The sequence below is a fragment of the Branchiostoma belcheri genome, unplaced genomic scaffold (assembly GCF_001625305.1).
Source record: "Branchiostoma belcheri isolate BF01 breed outbred unplaced genomic scaffold, Haploidv18h27 scaffold3, whole genome shotgun sequence".
Taxonomy (NCBI): Eukaryota; Metazoa; Chordata; class Leptocardii; order Amphioxiformes; family Branchiostomatidae; genus Branchiostoma; species Branchiostoma belcheri.
The window spans coordinates 5727107-5744537 of NW_017803909.1; the positions used below are offsets into that span (position 1 = coordinate 5727107).

Genomic DNA, 17431 nt, shown 5'->3' on the forward strand with positions numbered 1-17431 from the left:
ACACAAAAATGCACAAGGTACATCTCAAGTTGTGCTGTGCGCCCACAACACACACAAAAGGCGGGGACATTTCCTTTCATTCTTTTGTATCGAGCACGTGCGGGGGAAAGGGCACAGCGTCACTGTCTAGACCATTAACCCGACCCGCGTACCCATAAACGTGAACGTGTGACTAGTAATATCGAACTCTGAGTTTGCCCCGCCCACTTCCAGGTACTAGTAAACAACCGAAGGGAGAGCGTATGTGTCATGACGTAATTTTAGCTCCGCCCACTACCAGGCATCAACCAATGGGAGACCGTAGAGTATAATAATATTAACACAGTCAGTGGTTTTGACTATATTAAACTCAGACTTGCACAGCAAGAGTCTCCATAAGTCAGCCACGGTAGAGAGGGGTTTTAGGGGAGCTTTTGTATGTTCTGTTCGTCAGAGTTGATTTAAATTTTCCCCGGAAGCTGGACGCTATGACGGCCCCCTGGCACCACCCGGGGATCACTAAGGACCAGGCGGAGGGGCTGCTCGTGGCCGCGGGCATGCAGACGGGCAGCTTCCTGGTGAGAGACAGCGAGAAAAGGGAGGGGGCCTACGCACTGTGCATTTGGTAAGTCATCAGTCTGTGTGCAGTTATTGACCCCCTAGCATCGACTCCTCTTATATAAACATGTAACGTTTACTATATCATATCGCGGGAATGTCAATGTAAAAGTTTATCCCACTGCATAACGATTCTATAACCTGCGCAACAGAAACAAAGCATTCAAAGTAGGGTTTCAGGTCACTTCCGGGTTGAGTCAGGAACTCAGCTCTAGAAATTCTGATAGAGGAGGAAAATTTTGATACTCCAGACATTCATGTAGTCACGTTGGAGACTAGACACTCCTTTAGTTGGCATTTTGTGGGCCCTGCCCTGGGTAGAATATTGTCATTGTTTTGTAGACAATTCAACTTTCAAGGAGGTCATTGGACTCAGAGCTCTTTGAGTACACGTGATATATATTCATAATTACAACCCACATAACTGTTACACTCTAATTATTTGCATGTAAGGGATTAGATGCAGTAAAAGTATACATATTTGGACATTGTAAAATGGGCTATAAAATTATTTTAATTTGTATTTACATTCCTGCTAGCACAGTAAACAGCATATGAACTCTAGAATGTTGATAGATTGTTGTTATGATATTTGGTTGTGGGTAGGTGTCAACAACAGAAGGGAATTTTAAGTTTGATCATGGGCCTCCTAGTCACTTCATATTGATACTGCAGTAGAACTTCTCGTATCTCGAGTTTGCATGATCATGATTTAATGTCAATATGCAAATTAGGTACATTTCCATAGTTAATGAGATGATAATACTAGTAGTTTGCATGGAGCTGTTTTTGTATGTATGTGTGTGTGTGTGTGTGTGTGTCTGTGTATGTTCACATGTACATGCAAATGCCTTATGAAAGTTGCTGTACTTTTGTTGTGTCAATAAAGTTCTGTTATGTCAATAGGCTAGCCTGGTGACCAAACCTACTTAGTACTTTAGCTTCCAAGCCTCATTAGTTCTCTCCATAAGTAAGGAAAGAGACTCGGCAGCTAAAAAAGGCTTTCAACAGACATAATAAATAATAATCTTAGCCTCATCCCAATTCTATATTCATCCAAGAAAATGACAACAGACAGAGGATTCTTGACAGGTTATAACAGGTTTTTTGATCTTTGAACCAAATTGTTGTTTGGTGATCATGTGATGACCTTTATCTCACCTTCCCAGGGACGAAGGTCGTGTGAGGCAGTACCGTATCCTGCCAACGGGCAATGGTTATTTGCAGATCCAGGTGAGACACACCTCTTCTTATCAAGTTTAACCACATTAATGTTTGGGTTGGTGGAAAAAGCAGTCCGGTCCGATTGGCGGAAAAAGCAGTTCAGTCCGATTTGGGGGTGGAAAAAGCAGTCAACGCCCCCTAATTACAAATATCTGCCACGCCGTCTATTATTGTTTATGTTAAGTATTGCTCGCATTCACACAGTTGTCTGCATTTGCATAGCTGTATCCAATGAGCGCACTTCACGCCATGACATGCGGTAACACATCAGCCATGACATGTGGTGCACTTTTATCATATTTCACAAGGGGGCGCTACTATATGCTACAACAGGACTGCTTTTTCCACTCCCCAATTGGACGACGCTTTTTCCGCCGATCTGACTGGACTGCTTTTTCCACCAACCCATTAATGTTTGGGTTATAAACAAATTGAGCCATGGTTCTTTTATATAATTTTATCATCTCAATCTGACCATATGAATGATATGAAAATACCAGCTTAGAGTCAATGCCATCAATTATTTCAGGCATCTGGACAGAACATCGAAAGAGTTAAACATTGAAACAGAAAACTGTTAAATGGTACTTTCAAAGAGGTTATACCTCATTGGTACTTTCGAGTGAGTACAGTATTGCAGCGGCCACAATATTGTCACATTATTGGCCATGTGGTCACTTGTACAGGTTTGACAGTGCTGACTTCCATTTTACCCCAACTGTTGCAGGGTCATGCCAACAGACAGTACCCCAGTCTGATGGACCTGATGGAGTCCTACAGAACAGACCCCCAGGGTCTGGCCTGCCCTCTCCTGTATCCGGTTAAAACCGGCCAGGAGGCAAGCAGACCAGCTGGAAGGTCGCCAAATCCAGTCATCAAGCAACCACCCAACATCAGAAAAGGTGCTAATTTGAATAACTAATTTATTTTATTGCAAATACTGTTTAATAGACGTCTCATCTCTGCTACTCAAACTCTGGAGCCACAAGTGTGGTCTAGATAGATACAAGAGTTTATAGCAAATATGCCTGAGGGCTAATTGCAAGTACAAACAGCACTTTCTTATCCCATTGTACATTTCATACAGGTGATGATGATTCCACAATGTACTTCCCAATCATCATCATTCCCACCCGAGGCTCTGAACAGTGTGGTCTTGAAGGCCGATTTGTTCTCAAAGTCTCTGCCATTGGTCTGTCGTTGCTTGATCCGAGCACCGACCACGTCCTGTACCTGTGGCCCTTCCGACACATTCGCAGGTACGGACGCAACGCGGGCGCTTTTCTGTTCGAGTGTGGGAGAAAATGTGGGTCTGGGGAGGGGGACTTTGCTTTCCGCACCCCCTGCCCTAACGACGTGTTCCACGCCGCGGATAACCTGCGGAAGAAAGTGTTTCTGATGAGGACAACTGTCACGGTGAGCCCTACCGAGGCGGCGAAGCGCTGTAAGCTCAAGGGCGAGTACACGCTTCAGGTGTGCTCCGAGGGCATCGTCCTCCTGAACTGTGTCACAGAACAGCTTCTGTATGATTGGCCGTACATAATGATCCGTCGGTATGGGCGGAGTAAAACAGACTTCACCATAGAAGCTGGCAGTAGGTGTGCGTCAGGGGAGGGCACGTTCACCTTCAAGTCCAGTGTACCAGAGGAAATCTTCCAGCACGTGGACCACGTGAGAGCCCACCTGTCGCGGGCGAGGGGCAACGAGGCTACGACTCATGCGCCCAAGGCCAGGGTAAATTGAGTTTTAAAAAAGTCTTTGAGATTGAAATCTTAAAAGGCCACACCAATTTGATCAGTTGGTTTTGGGATTTACGATAGAATATGAAGCAACAAAAAAAATTAAAGACCATTTTGTGATAGACTGTCTTAAATGTAGAGCTAGTACCAACTTGTATTAAAAAAGAGGAATAGTATTCATGTGCACTTAGTTTAAAAATGCTTTATTTATCACAATGTTTTAAATAATGACTATTTGATGCATGTACTGAATTTTTTCCCATTGAATTTCCATATTAGCAGCCAACAAGCCTCTACCAGGCATCAAAAGTGACTGGGACGAGTAGCTAGAAATTGGCCAAATAGACAGATTACACGGTAGAGCTGCAAATGTACTCCTTTTGTCTGTTTGGCCAATTTCTACTGTTTCCAGCCACTTTGAAAGCCTGGCAGAGGCTTGTACATGTAGCGAACAACTTAGGGCATCTTCCAGAATGTTTGCTATCAAAACTAACCCATCTCCGACTGTTTTTACAGAGTAATGAGTATGTGGATGTTCCGGGGATAACCTACGCAGAGTTGGCCAGCTTTGGCTCCCAGCCCAGGGCTGTTGGTGCATCGCGTACCCAGGGGCTGTCCTACGCAGACCAACCTACAGAGTACTCCACTATTGTATTTGACTAGAACATCGTTTCACACAATTTTGTATACTGTAATTCACTTTATGTTCACTGAGAAAAATGGACATGTTCACAGAACTATATATTCACGGTGGCGACAGGTGCAGGAAAAGGAAAGTATTTGTTAACTGTAATGATAAGTTCACGGTACAGAAGTGACAGTGAAAACAGTGAACATAACAGTACAGTGAATAAATCAGGATTTACAGTATTCATTAATCAAATATCAAGGACTTCTGTGCAATCAGAGAATAGTTGTTGCTATCACCAAGTGTCTAAGTATTGATACATTTTTGAAACTTACACATAATAGTTATATTATTACTAGAATTTTGTATTTTTACTCCAGACAAAAAGTTGCAATTCAACAAATAATCAAATTAGATGTAGGATGACAAACACAAAATTGCACAAATTTGCGCAAACATGTTTTTGAAATGATAAATATGATTGCACCTAAAAAACAAAACATTGGTAATGTCAGTATGTTGATAGTTTGTGCTGTCAAAGCTTATTCTGTGACATTTAACACCTATTTGGTACCATAAAGGAGTTTTTACTTTGAAGTTTACTTTTAGGAGGCTTTACATACGCAAGTATCTACATATAATATGCATAGTATTAAACATGTGACTGTGTTTCTTATTACATGACCCAAGGCTGTTTTAGCCAAGAATTGATCAGTTTTGTACAATGTGTATTGTTGCATTTCCACAGCAGATTTGATGCTGTACTCTAATGACAACAAGAGGTCTATTTCACTTTCATCATGAGTCATAACTGTGTATTGGTGATCTTTGACATTGAACATGCATCTACAACAATGTAGTTGGCAAATGCAAATTCTCTACACCAAATGTTGAAGTTGGGTGCAGTAGAATTGAATTTTGTCCAGATTACAGATTTCTGTAAATTTTAGTCAAGTTTTCTCAAATACTGCAAGGCTCTTCCACTTTTCTCTTTATAGCCTTGCACATGCATCCTCTCCCTATATGCAATTTTTGAATGTAATAACCCTCAAATGCATAGTGCTTATGCCTGTACATGTTGAAGACATGGCTTACAAGTATATATACAGTATCTGTATGTTGAAATATAAACTTTTATGTCCATTAAAATGGGGAACCATCTTGAATTGTCTGAATCCCTGTCTATCAATGACTTTCTTTGTTTGCAACAATTCTTTGTACTCTCCAAGCAGAGGTTTGGGTTTTTAAAAAGAAAGACTGATAAAAAATCTAAAAACACATAAGTCAAAACCCCAAACCTCTGCGTGGAGAGTAAATTCTTTGCTTTTAATTGAAGAAGCTAAGTCAACTTAGTTGTTTTCACTGATACCTTCATTCAAAATTGCTGTTTAGGAAAGTAAATATCTTATTTGCAAGCGCTGTCCGTCTCCGGCAAGTAAACTTCAAAAGCGGTGGATAGATAGAACCCGCCGGGAAAGGGCGTCAGGCCCTGGACCCATGTCTCTGTGTCAGTTATGTAACTGGCGGTGTCCTCATGGTTTAAGACATAGATAACTCCGTCTTTGACCCCGCATCCTTTGTCGTAAGAGATGGATTCAGTCGCTGGATGTTCTTCAAGCATGAACCACTGCTTCGTGCTGACGTCGTAGCAGTCTACTCCGGGAACGTGCCCACCTAAGATGTAGACTACGTCATTCACGCAGGCCATGCAATGACGGTCTCGTTCCCTAGGTAACTCTGACACAACCTCCCACTCGTCCCACACCGGGCTGTATTTTAACAGAGAGAACGTGGACGTGTCAAAGTCCTCAGAACTGATGTAGATCTCGTCTTTACAGACCACCGCCATCCCGTAGTCGGTCGCAAAGTTAGGGAGCGGTTCTAGAAACGTCCACTTGTCCTGCAAAGGGTCGTAACGCTCTACACTCTGTACTCCGTAGTCAAAGTGGAAGCCACCGATGGCGTAAAGTCGTCCCTTGTATTCGACGAAGCCGAAGAAAGCCCTAGCCTCGCCCATGGAGCACACTTCGGCCCATTCAGCAGTGAGTGGGTTGTAGGTGTAGACGGTGATTTGAGGGTCCCCCAGACCTGAAGCATGCCCGGAGCGAGGCTTGCCGTGCCCGCCTGCGATGTAGATGTAGTTGTGTATAGTGGCCACGGAGAAACCTCGACTGGGGATGTCGTCAGGTTTACAGGCAAACGTGCTCCAGCTATCCTGCGCATAGGGAACCGATACAAGCAAACTTTTACATCACTGAGCAAAGTCAATAAGGAAAAGCGTTTTTTTTATTAATTGCTGGCTTTGGTATCCTAAAAAGGATGCTAAGAGTGAATGAATCTATGACGACGCTATCTATGTACTTGGCAGCTATAGGGTGACATGTATTCATTAAACTTTTATCATTGACTTAACTTGTGACTTAGCAACAGCACACATATTTGACATATAACGGAGACAATGGGAGCATAGAAAATCCAGCCTTACCTTATTCTCGTCGTACTTCATAAGCTCTCTAGGCCCTGGCTCTGGCCAGAACACGTATCCGTTGTTGACGGCTCCAAGATACTTCCGATGTTTAAATCTCTCCCGCAGTACCTCTTCCTGCTGTTCCGGTAGCAGCCGCTTGAAGTCCTCAGTGCGCAGGAACTTGTAATAGTTTCTACTGATGATGTCTCCCGCCACTTCCTTGAGCTCTATGGCATTGTAAGCGTCGGCAAGGATGTACAGGTGTATGCAGTTTCCCTTATTCACCTTTCCCTTCATATACTGTAGCAATGGGTGGACTTGGAGGAAGTTAGCCAACTCTAGAATGTAGTCTAAATTCTCGTCTATAATGACTGGCTCGGGGGAGTAGAGAAAGTCTAGAATGATTTCAAAAGCGTCGGCGTCGAAGCCCTGAAGATCGACGTAGTTTTCGAGGCTCTCTCTCATGCCGCACTCCAACATGGCGTCGAAGTAGCCACAGGTATGAATGAGGACGACCTTGTGCACGCGGAAGGTGCGTGATTCGACCTTGACCTCAAGGTCAGGGTCACCGTGAACGACGTGCCCGTACGTGACTTCGTTGCTTCCGCGCCTGCGCAAGTACCTTTGGGACTTTGTCGCCATGCCGACGTAAGACTTTTCCTCGAAAACAAAAAACGTCAGATCTTCGTTGAAGCGATTCTTAAGAGCTTCGTAGTTTTCTTAGGTAAATTTGGTTTGCTTCAATGACATCTCATGAAAGAACTAAAGTAAAACCATGCCTGGAATTTGAAGCCAAGTACTTGAAACTTTTCTGAGGCTCGTCGCTAGTCGATTTCTTAACGTAGACGCCAGTTGCCCACAGGGTTGTCTTTCTGAAAAGAAATACAATCATTATGATGCAAGTCTCCATGTAGTTCCCTTGGTCAATAATATTTGGCGCGTGTACGTATTCTGCCAATGTCGGATCAAAGATGGGGTTAGCCTTGTTAACCGTGGTTAGTACGCCAGCATGAGAGAGAGCGAACAAAGTCATGAAGATGATACCCCGGCTCATAAGTTTTCATAATAGCCATAACTTAGGAAGTGAGAGGAAGTTGAAGTTATACATATGAGTAAACGTTAACCATTGTAGATGTAGTAAGATATAACACTATTACGTACTCTTATACCACTGTAAGTTGCAAAGCTTAAGCTTTATCACTATTTCCTGTACCTATCTTGTTTTGTTTGTTTGTTTGTTTGTTTGTTTGTTTGTTTGTTTCAAGCATTTAATTTATTCATGAGAAGCTTATAGCAGCAGTGCTAGCCCTTGTTGTTGTTGGAGTAATTAGGATCTATATTAGGTCTTCTATACTTTTTTTTTACTTTGCCATACATTGTACCATGTGCAATTGTCATGCAATTAAGTTCTTCTACAATATAAGTCTTTCATTCTTAATATTCTCATCAATTCAGTGCGCTGGTCTAAGTGTCAATGTACTGGTTACAGAAAAAACGTCCAGTAAGGCTTTCCTCTGCAGCTGTCTGCTCTACACTTGTAACACGACTCCTGGCTTCCGTAAATAGTAGGTTCTACAATATGTTATGTCATGTCGAGACTTGTTTACACAGGATAGCGTTTGTTAGAACGACTTACTTTCGTTTGAGGGAGCTCTGGAATGTCAATTCTGTCAAGCTGGGAGTTAATTTGTGGACGGGAAGGACAACATCTGGAACGGAAAATGTAAAAATCCACTCTGATCATGAGCTGTATCAATCGAGCTATGTCTATGAACATGCATTTATTTACAATACAAGGATCCTTCAATGAACGTTTCTGTTCAATGACTGCAGTGCTACTGCTTAAAATGATATTTCATCCAAGGTATGGTGTAAAAACTTGATTTTGTAGAGGTATTATTTGAGACTGTGTCAAGCTAGGTAGATATAGGGTTCTTCCAAGATGTACGTGTAAATATTTGTACAGGGGGCAGGCAATTCCTTATCCGCAGTCAACGTTAAACCACATGCTTATACATTCGTATCAATGTTTAAATATCTAGCCTCCATACTGGCATGCCAAAAACTGGGGTTTGGGGGTCTTTAGGGTCTTTGGGAGCTTTTATGTGCTATTTTCTGATTGCATATAGACAACATAGCCGGCCTGATTGAATTGGAACTGGGCTAATCAGAAAACAGCCGAAGACCACCAAATCCCCAGTTCAATAAGCCTGCTACGGAGGCTATTAAATATCCGTGTTGGGGCACTGTATAGTTGGTTTGTGCTCACAGAGCGACCAAAGTAGACTTCTAACCATGTCGTCCATTACAAGATATTCGTTAAAATTGAACAAGACAGTTTATATATATGGACGTACCTAATGGTGACTTGGCCCCGGGGTTTCTTTCTGCATTGCAGGCCGTCGATTGATACGTGAGCTTTATTGGGACCACCAGGAATGTGACGCAGGGCTACAGGCATCTCTCACCAGCGCCACATAGCGATACTATGTAGTCTTGCATGTAAGACTGTTTGGGTATACGTACTAGTAAGTTGACTGGCTTCACTTGAAGAGCTCGGTCAACAAAAAACTGTAGCTTATTTCTGGGCCAATATCAAGTTTCTACAAGATCTTTACCCTAAACTAAAAAATATAAATTACCATATAGACATCGACATCAGACCATTAGTTTAGATGCCATTGTATATATACATAAAATATAAACAGAAATTCTCTAACGATTGGAGAAAAAAATGTTGTTTTATGAAGCTGAGCGGAGCGAAATAAATTGACAGACACCAAATCTGATGCGATAGGGCAAAAAAAAGGAGCCCCCCCCCAAAAAGAGTTTTAAAATTCTGTATTTGCAAATTTTGAGATCATTCACCTTGTTAAACAAGAATTTGATTCAGAAGCAACATCACATATAAAGGAATTAAATACATCACTGCAACAAAGTAATGATAAAAGACAAAACAATAAATAAATCAGAGCCTTGTCATGTCTCCTCTTTTCATATATATATGTCATCCAAGTTTCAGCATGAAAACAGACATATTTGCCAATTTTCGGCATGTTTACCACTGTCAAAGGGAAAAAAATCCGAAATAAGGTGAAATGTAATGCGCGTGTTGATGTCATCCATAAAAATTACTTGCTGCGGCCTAATGCACATTCTTTGATAAAGAAAATGAGCCTTAAAGCACTGCTTAAAAATGACTGGCAAAAAACATTTGTGTTTCCTGAGATGAAAAGTACTATTTACGAATTTGTAAAGGAAGCGTAAAAGTATTAATTGTATTTACGTCGTATTTAAGCACACTGAAAGGTGACGGAAAGGCGGAATTTGCCCTTCAGCGGCCTTTACGAAGTCGTTAAGTCTACTGAAATATTTCCCCACCTTTAATAATTCTTTACGTATTGCGTAAAGTTTGCTTAAATATTGGTTTTCGTGCTGTGAGTACTGCGAGTCTCCACAGGCATCAGCACGACAAGAACTCTATCAACCAGCCCCCGATTGGCCTCTCCAAGCAAGTCGTTTGCGAAGACCCTGACATGGCAAATTGACGGCAAACTATGGACAGGGCATCCCGATAGTAGTTTGTCTGGCGGGCATGCGCATGTTCTACATACACATGATGGTGACCTCCTTGCACTTAATTACAACCTCTGGGTGTGTCAGCGGGCCGTAATGGGACCCGGCCTGCCTCCAGTCGACTCAGATACAATCGTGGCCCGGAGCGGGCCATTCTGTATGGGGAGGCCATGTTTTTTGTCTTCCCACTTCCTGACGTCCTTATACCTCTGTGATGTGTTATTGCAGCAGAGAGAGAAGTTGTAAAACAACGCTGACGTTTTGGCGTGCATTTTTGTAACGTTACTGTATGTGAATAAGTAGGGGGGAAAAGTACTCATATTAGGCCATGTTAACACTGTTGAATGCTTCAATATTTCGTAGATCCGGATTCAAAGCCATATAGAAGTTGTTGATGATTGATAATTCCCTTTTTTTAGCAGCTTAAGGTGTAAGAAGGCAGTGTTTTCAGTACAATTGACCATATAACCACTAACGAATGTGTGGATTTGTCGCTTGAAGGAAGGAAGGAAAGAAGGGAGGAAGGATGGATTGATGGAGACCTAGCGTCAGGATAGGATGATAACGCGTAGCTTCAATTGAAAATGAACCAGTCATAATTGCCTTGATGAAGATGAAAGACGGCCATCAAAACGTGGGCTCTTGTAAACAAGTGGTTGTGAATAAAGATTTAAGTATTCATCAATCTGATGAAATCATTCAAATATATGGACGGAAGTTTGCTACATTGTATTATTATTCCCCGTTGTTGCAGATGACACACTACTCCTACAAGTCCTTTAACATGTCCCACAAGACGTATAGCCCATGCTGGGGATGGTTGAGAGACGTGTCAGTGGGCATCCGTACAATGTGACAGTTTTCCTTTTTATGAGAGGTAAAGTCTTTAGATTTGAGCCCCGAACATAACGCGGTAACGGGTGTGTGGTGCCCTCCGACCTCCACAACAATCCGTGCCTCTCATACAGACATAAGCCCGCTATTCACCGCCGACAGATCAACCGAGTAATGTCTTTTAGCATTATAGGGTCTTCAAACCGGGGTAAGATATATTAATGTCAAGTTTGGAGAAATAATGACTGACACATAAATAGCTTTGCTATCAGCAGCTGCAGTTCAAGGATGGGGCTCTAGAGGGTGCGTGAGGAATGAATAAAGAATTGTGATATTTTGAGGCCTATTTTAGTCACCAGGAGACCATCCGGGATGTGTATTCCACGAAATACAGTTCTGAGTGATAAAGAACGATAAATCATTAGGTTATATACCCCAACACCGTCTCATGTAACGAGAAGAAATAAATATACGTGTGCTACTTAGATGTTAACAAAGAGGTCTACACTACAGGAGCTATTTTTTTGCTGTGAAGTATGTTCACTTCACGCACATGCACCCCAAACGTTTCTACTCGATATGTCATATGAACATCACAATGTACGTCAGATGTCATAGCCCACAGAGAAGCAGATTTTTGTTATTCTAATGTCACGCTTCAGCTAGCTTTACAGACTTTGATCAGCACTTCACACGTCTCTGCCTCTTGATTCGAAGCAAAGGCCTACTGTATATGATAAGCTAAGCTTAATTCAATACGAATGTCTTGCTACTGAAAATTCGTTTTTTATAGCCCCTTGTACGTAAATCACATTCGTGTTAACCCAATTAAATCCCAACAGCCAACCACATTCGTGATTTACCCTGGTTTGTATTTAGGGTCCGGTCATGTTTAGACGTACGTACGATCGCAGTACGATCGCAACATGAACTGAGAACAGTCTTGGGAGTGGGTATGTCGAACAAAACGAAACTCTTATTACAGACGAGGCCGGTCTTGGATCAGTCTCGTCGGCGGTTAGTTCTGTCACAACCTGTTTGAAAATTAGACATCAACATCTTCGGACGGTCAATGACCGGAATGTGACCGCGCGTTGTACTTGTTTTTCTAAACTTTTATTTGTGTTATCGATGCAGCTGTTTCTGTGCCTGTAAGATTTTGGAGACATGCTCGCCGTTGAACGTAACATTAACAGTAAGCAGGAAAGAATATATCGCTGAAACAAGTACGAGTAAACCCATTGAAATGTCCACAGTAATACAGCACTGATGCTCGAAGACTGTCGTTCATGTCTGCGAGAGAGTTTTGTGCCGATATCGGACATGTGACAAACATCGTGCCGCCACTATAGTTGTCGCTCGACGATCGAGAAAAGTCGTTACGGGGTGAAAAATTGCAGTTCCCAATAAAATCTGAAGGCTTGCACTCTCCTCTGGGACAAGTGCACAAGGTGTGGTACTTGCACTTTTACCGCGCCGCGTTGGCGCCAACGGTTTCTCGGGGCTTAAATTTCGCTGCTTTCGCGCCTTTTCTCGATCGCGTTCCCCCCAGGCTAGAATCAAGAGACTACAGCTTGAGATATTTAACGCGAACATTCCGTCCCCTTCAGGGGATCTACCCTGATGTAATAAATGCCCTATTTTTCAAACATAAGCAGGACTAATTCTGCACCTTTCTAGAAGTGACCGTTGCTGTTTAAAGTGGGCGGTTTTGGAGGATGAATGCTCCATTAAAAAACCGCCGGTATGAAGAGGTGGTAGAATGGAGGCCCGGGATGTTTATACCCGTTCCAAATGACGATTAAAGTCGTCTGAAACACTTCCTACACTAGCCGGGAGGCTTGACCAATGGCGCTGCGCTAACGTCGCCATAACTCCCGGCTATAATATAAAACTTTTAGTCGCATATTTCCGACGCCATCGGAACAAGCCACATTTTTCATGAGAAGTTGGGGAACAGATGGAGATGGGGAAATACACCTTTGTGTGATGGGGGAGGCAGTACGGTTCAATGACGTCTGTACAAAAACAAGTTTATGGAACATCGCAGTCTTCCACATGCTACACGACTATAAATTCTTGGTTCTCGAATTCTCCCACTTATTTTTTGTTCTGATAAATTTGAAACAAAACTGGAGAAGTAACATTTGCAAAGCAAATGCACAATGTTTACCTTCGGAATTGGCCTGCTCTGTTAATTCTTACTAAACACATTCACATACATGTACTACTAGTATATGGTGACAGGAGTAGTGCAGACCATGAAATTGCAACATTATGTAACCCAACACCAGTCACGATGGTGACAGACGTCAACAAATCAGATCAGTGGTCATGTCAGAGGTCACTGTTTGGAGAAGAAGAAGAGGAAGAAACTGAGCAAAAACAATGTTTTCCTTCGGTAAACATAAATATCCAGCGTTCATAACACGAATGTTGACCTTGCTGCATGTATATATATTGACTTTGTGGGCCCCGTGGGCCTAGATCTATCCTAGTCATTTCAGGTCCTTTTCATTTCGCATGCCCGCTCCATTAATTTCCTGCAAAAAATCCAAGAAGCAAGAAATCCATTTGTCGTGGCCTAATGACTATTACATGCCGTACACAGTTAGGCCACAGCAAGTAAATTTTATGGATGACATCCTCCGCAGACTCCAAATATAATGCGACAGGGTGAAAAAAACAAGGCGCCCCCCCAAAAAAAGATTCCTACATTTTCAAATTTTGACATCATAAACCTTGTTATAAACAAGAAACGATACATATTGTGCTAAGTTTATTGCCAACTATTGCAACATCCAATTGTCAACTTTTAAAAATAAGACCAGAAATAATTCAGACCTAAAAGTAAAACCCGTTGCGTTGTGTTGCGGTTGACTTGTAAAACTGCCTATTAGAACACCTGTACTTACCTCTCGAGGCGATGTCTGCCAAATTACGGTTGTCCTTGCTCGAAAACTAGTTCGCCTGGGGGCGGGCTTCTCAACTCAACTGATCGGAATGACAGGGAGGTTGGCCAATCAACAAAGCAAACACACGTCATAATTACATAATTTGGTCATTAACGGTGGTTGATAGCATGTGTAGTACCCACAGGAACAAAGTAGGACAAAGAAAAGTGCCAAACCACCACTGCAAATCGTCCAGGTCACGCACCTAATTTTAAGTTGCTAATTGCGAACCGATCCGACAGGTGTCACAAGAATAGCTCTGCTATTTTTGCAGTTCGCTTGTTATCGCCAGGTACAGCTGCTGTCCTGTCAGTACCGTCCTCACAGTTGGCGGGAAGATGGTACTCAAGTGCCGCATCGCACGCCTTCTTATCGTAGAATAAGGTGTTTGAACTTACTTTACTCTGACGTAACTATTATATCCGCCATGTTGGATGGTTACTCTGAGCCTGACGTAACTATTATATCCGCCATGTTGGATGGTTACTCTGAAAGTGACGTAACTATTATATCCGCCATGTTGGATGGTTAAACCAGCAAGTTGTCAACTAATGTTAATTTCGAGTACGTGACCACAGAGATAGCTGTTATCTCATTCATTTAGTACATAAATTTATTTTCATTGGAAAACGTGATAATTGAAAAGTCGTGACAACTCTTTCTCTGTGGTTACCCCCCTGTTTTGCTAGTTGACATGTCATTTTTTCGTTCCCTATTCAAATCACAGTCACGTAATTCTGACGTCATGGACACGCACGTTCATTGGCCACACAGTTCCAGGTTCAACCAACCATATGGCGACTGTGACGTCACGTGACTATTGACTGTGACCGGCGAAAGACACACACGGGAACTTTGGGCAGTGACACTTTTACCTCCCAAGTTGATAAGTGTCCCCGATACTCCAGATGATTCTCACAAATATCTTTTTATTCTCGCCCCCTTGGTGACCAGATGGAAGTCGTTGATAACACGGGAAAGCACGGGGCGTGAACGTGAACGAGTCAAACGAGCGGAGATTTGACTTTTATAAAATTGTTTGGAAGCCCCACTGGCGGGCGTTCGTACGAAATAAAAACACGATGGGGAACTGTCTCTTGAGGTTTGAAGTGTTTTTTTCTAGCGAGGGGTCAGTGTCGTAAGTACAGGTATTTGATAGCGATATGTCCTGGTTCAAACAAGTCCTTTGACGAAAGTACTCAGTAATCATTATAAGAATACATCGGCCTACTTTAAAGACTGAACTCACACTGCCCTGTACGGCAGGTCATTTACGGCAGCAAATGTGTGGAAGGGTTGCCGTACGAAGATCCTTGTCGATGTTCGGTTATGTTACAGCTTCGCTGAATGTGAACATTCGATGTCACAACTTTGTACGGCGAATCTTTGAACGAGCCGGTGTGTAACTTGATAAGGCACATGGAGGATTTCTAAATGAGACCCCATGAAAGCTATAGTACTCCCCCCTCCCAAGTTACAACAACTTGAAGAAGCATTTTAAACCAAGATCACTTTTGCTTTTCGTGTCGCCAGTTCGTATCACTGTACACGAACGCATCATTGGTTTTACAGCGACATTTCTTCCAGCCTCCATACTCACCGGGCGACTCGAGTAAGAAAGATGATAGAGTAGACTTATGTCTGTCAAAAGCCCACAAGCAGACGCACTTTCTCTGCGATTAAATCTCTTCCCGGTGAAGTTAAAAAAGCAGGACGTCTAAGATGTATGTATCTACCATGGCGCACCCAGCTTGCCCCGACACCTTACCGCAAAGCTGAGGGATAGAGCCACAGCTAACACCCTGGGCTAAATGTCCAGACTCCGCGGCACGCCGCAGGGGAGGTTTACTGCAAACGTCTAAACTCCTTTTCTTCTTCGGAAAGATCTTTTCTTAATGTAGCCCCCAGGGAAAGACGTGCGATTTGGCGTGCCGCCATTTGAAGACATCCGCTACCAAGATAGCAGGGTTGGAGAAAACATAATTTTTCAGTTACTGCAGCGAATTAAGTATTCAGATTTAGGCAGTTGTTGTAGAGAGAGAGAGAGAATTGTGTGTGTTTCTGTAGGCACACAGTGAATTTAGGCATTTACTTTTCCTATTTTCGATGTCGGAAACAAAAAATTCACAAGTTATTCTAAAACTATGAAATAATTTTATATATTCTAGTGTATAATGTGGTAGTGATATTGATACACATTCGATATAAGCCGAGCGTAATTGTGTGTAGTTATTAATATTTACGTTCGTAATACAACGTATGGCTTTAAAGATATGTTATTAATGACGATATGCACTGTGTCTTCAACGTTAAAATTCAATCATCTAAGATATTATGATGGTGGTACAGTGTTTTGTTTGTCCACCTACAATCAAAAGAAGTTGATTTTCAGATCGTGTTTGAATGAATAACTGAATACAAATTCAAGAAAGAGATATTACAGTACTGACGCAAGAGAAAACTAAATGGCAGAAAATCATCTCATATATAGAAAAATCGATACGATACATTTTCACAGTAGTGCATTATCTGAAAGTGGGACAAATAGGAAAATCCTGTCGCTAAAAACAAGAGGTCAGCTTGTTTTTAAAGGGAGGACTGAGAGATCTAGAAAAGTAAAGATGCGCGGATATTCAGACGAAACCATCGCCCGTCGCTTCTGTGTGAACCAAGGCATACAAACGACCACATCAATCGCTCTGCCCTTTTTGATGTTCCACACAAAGCTATCCGGTCCCTTCCAGCTATGTAGACGCCTAGTTTTCCCCAGGTCCATCCGAGCATCTTATCTCTGCAGTATGATCTATGGCCCTACAGTATTGACAGACCTACAATAATGGCGATTTTATCCACCCTTCTTGACAGGCGATACAATTGATTGGCGGGAAAACCACGACGGGCGATCTAACTTCCAAAATTAGAGGGGGTGTAAAAAAAATTAGGAACTATATACGATTAGACAAGAGATATCAGCTCAACTGACGTAAAATTATAGACGTTTCTTCAAAATCAAACCGTGGAAAGGGAGCAGTAATGTTTACAATGTGACAGTCCACAATAATGTCGTCTCAGTATGTCTATCTGTTGATAGAGGGGTCTTGATACGCACGAGTTTAGGACATGTTTTTGGTCGAAACGTCGTCCATACATACATGTACACGTCACCAGAAAGAAAATACGGGTCTAATCAGATGAGGATCTTGCAGACAGAAGAGGATAGTCATTGGCAAGCGTGATCAACAACACTCCATTCCTCCAGGCACTATGATAATAGCTTTGGCGTCGGCCTGCTTCTCCTAAGGGCATGTCTCTTGTACTTGAATTCACGGGCGCTTAACAATCAACTTGGTTTTTCCGAGAAAATGTATATACACGACGGATAGGTCACGCTCAAGTCACCACGACTCTTCTC

The 17431-nt window shown here is 42.4% G+C and overlaps 2 protein-coding genes across 2 annotated transcripts; one reads left to right on the forward strand and one right to left on the reverse strand.

The window, feature by feature from the left end:
- The first annotated feature begins 337 nt into the window (after nucleotides 1-337).
- On the forward strand, nucleotides 338-5391 carry LOC109474026. Its single transcript, XM_019774232.1, has 5 exons — nucleotides 338-604; nucleotides 1767-1830; nucleotides 2549-2723; nucleotides 2909-3555; nucleotides 4077-5391. The coding sequence occupies exons 1-5, from the start codon at nucleotides 468-470 to the stop codon at nucleotides 4221-4223; spliced, it is 1170 nt and encodes a 389-aa protein (XP_019629791.1). The 5' UTR covers nucleotides 338-467; the 3' UTR covers nucleotides 4224-5391.
- Nucleotides 5392-5549: 158 nt separating this feature from the next.
- Nucleotides 5550-7406, reverse strand: LOC109473460 (kelch-like protein 42). The gene is made up of 2 exons (XM_019773323.1): nucleotides 6674-7406; nucleotides 5550-6403 (listed from the first exon to the last, which is right to left on the reverse strand). Exons 1-2 carry the CDS (start codon nucleotides 7295-7297, stop codon nucleotides 5594-5596), a joined length of 1434 nt encoding a protein of 477 aa, XP_019628882.1. The 5' UTR covers nucleotides 7298-7406; the 3' UTR covers nucleotides 5550-5593.
- Nucleotides 7407-17431: the final 10025 nt, after the last annotated feature.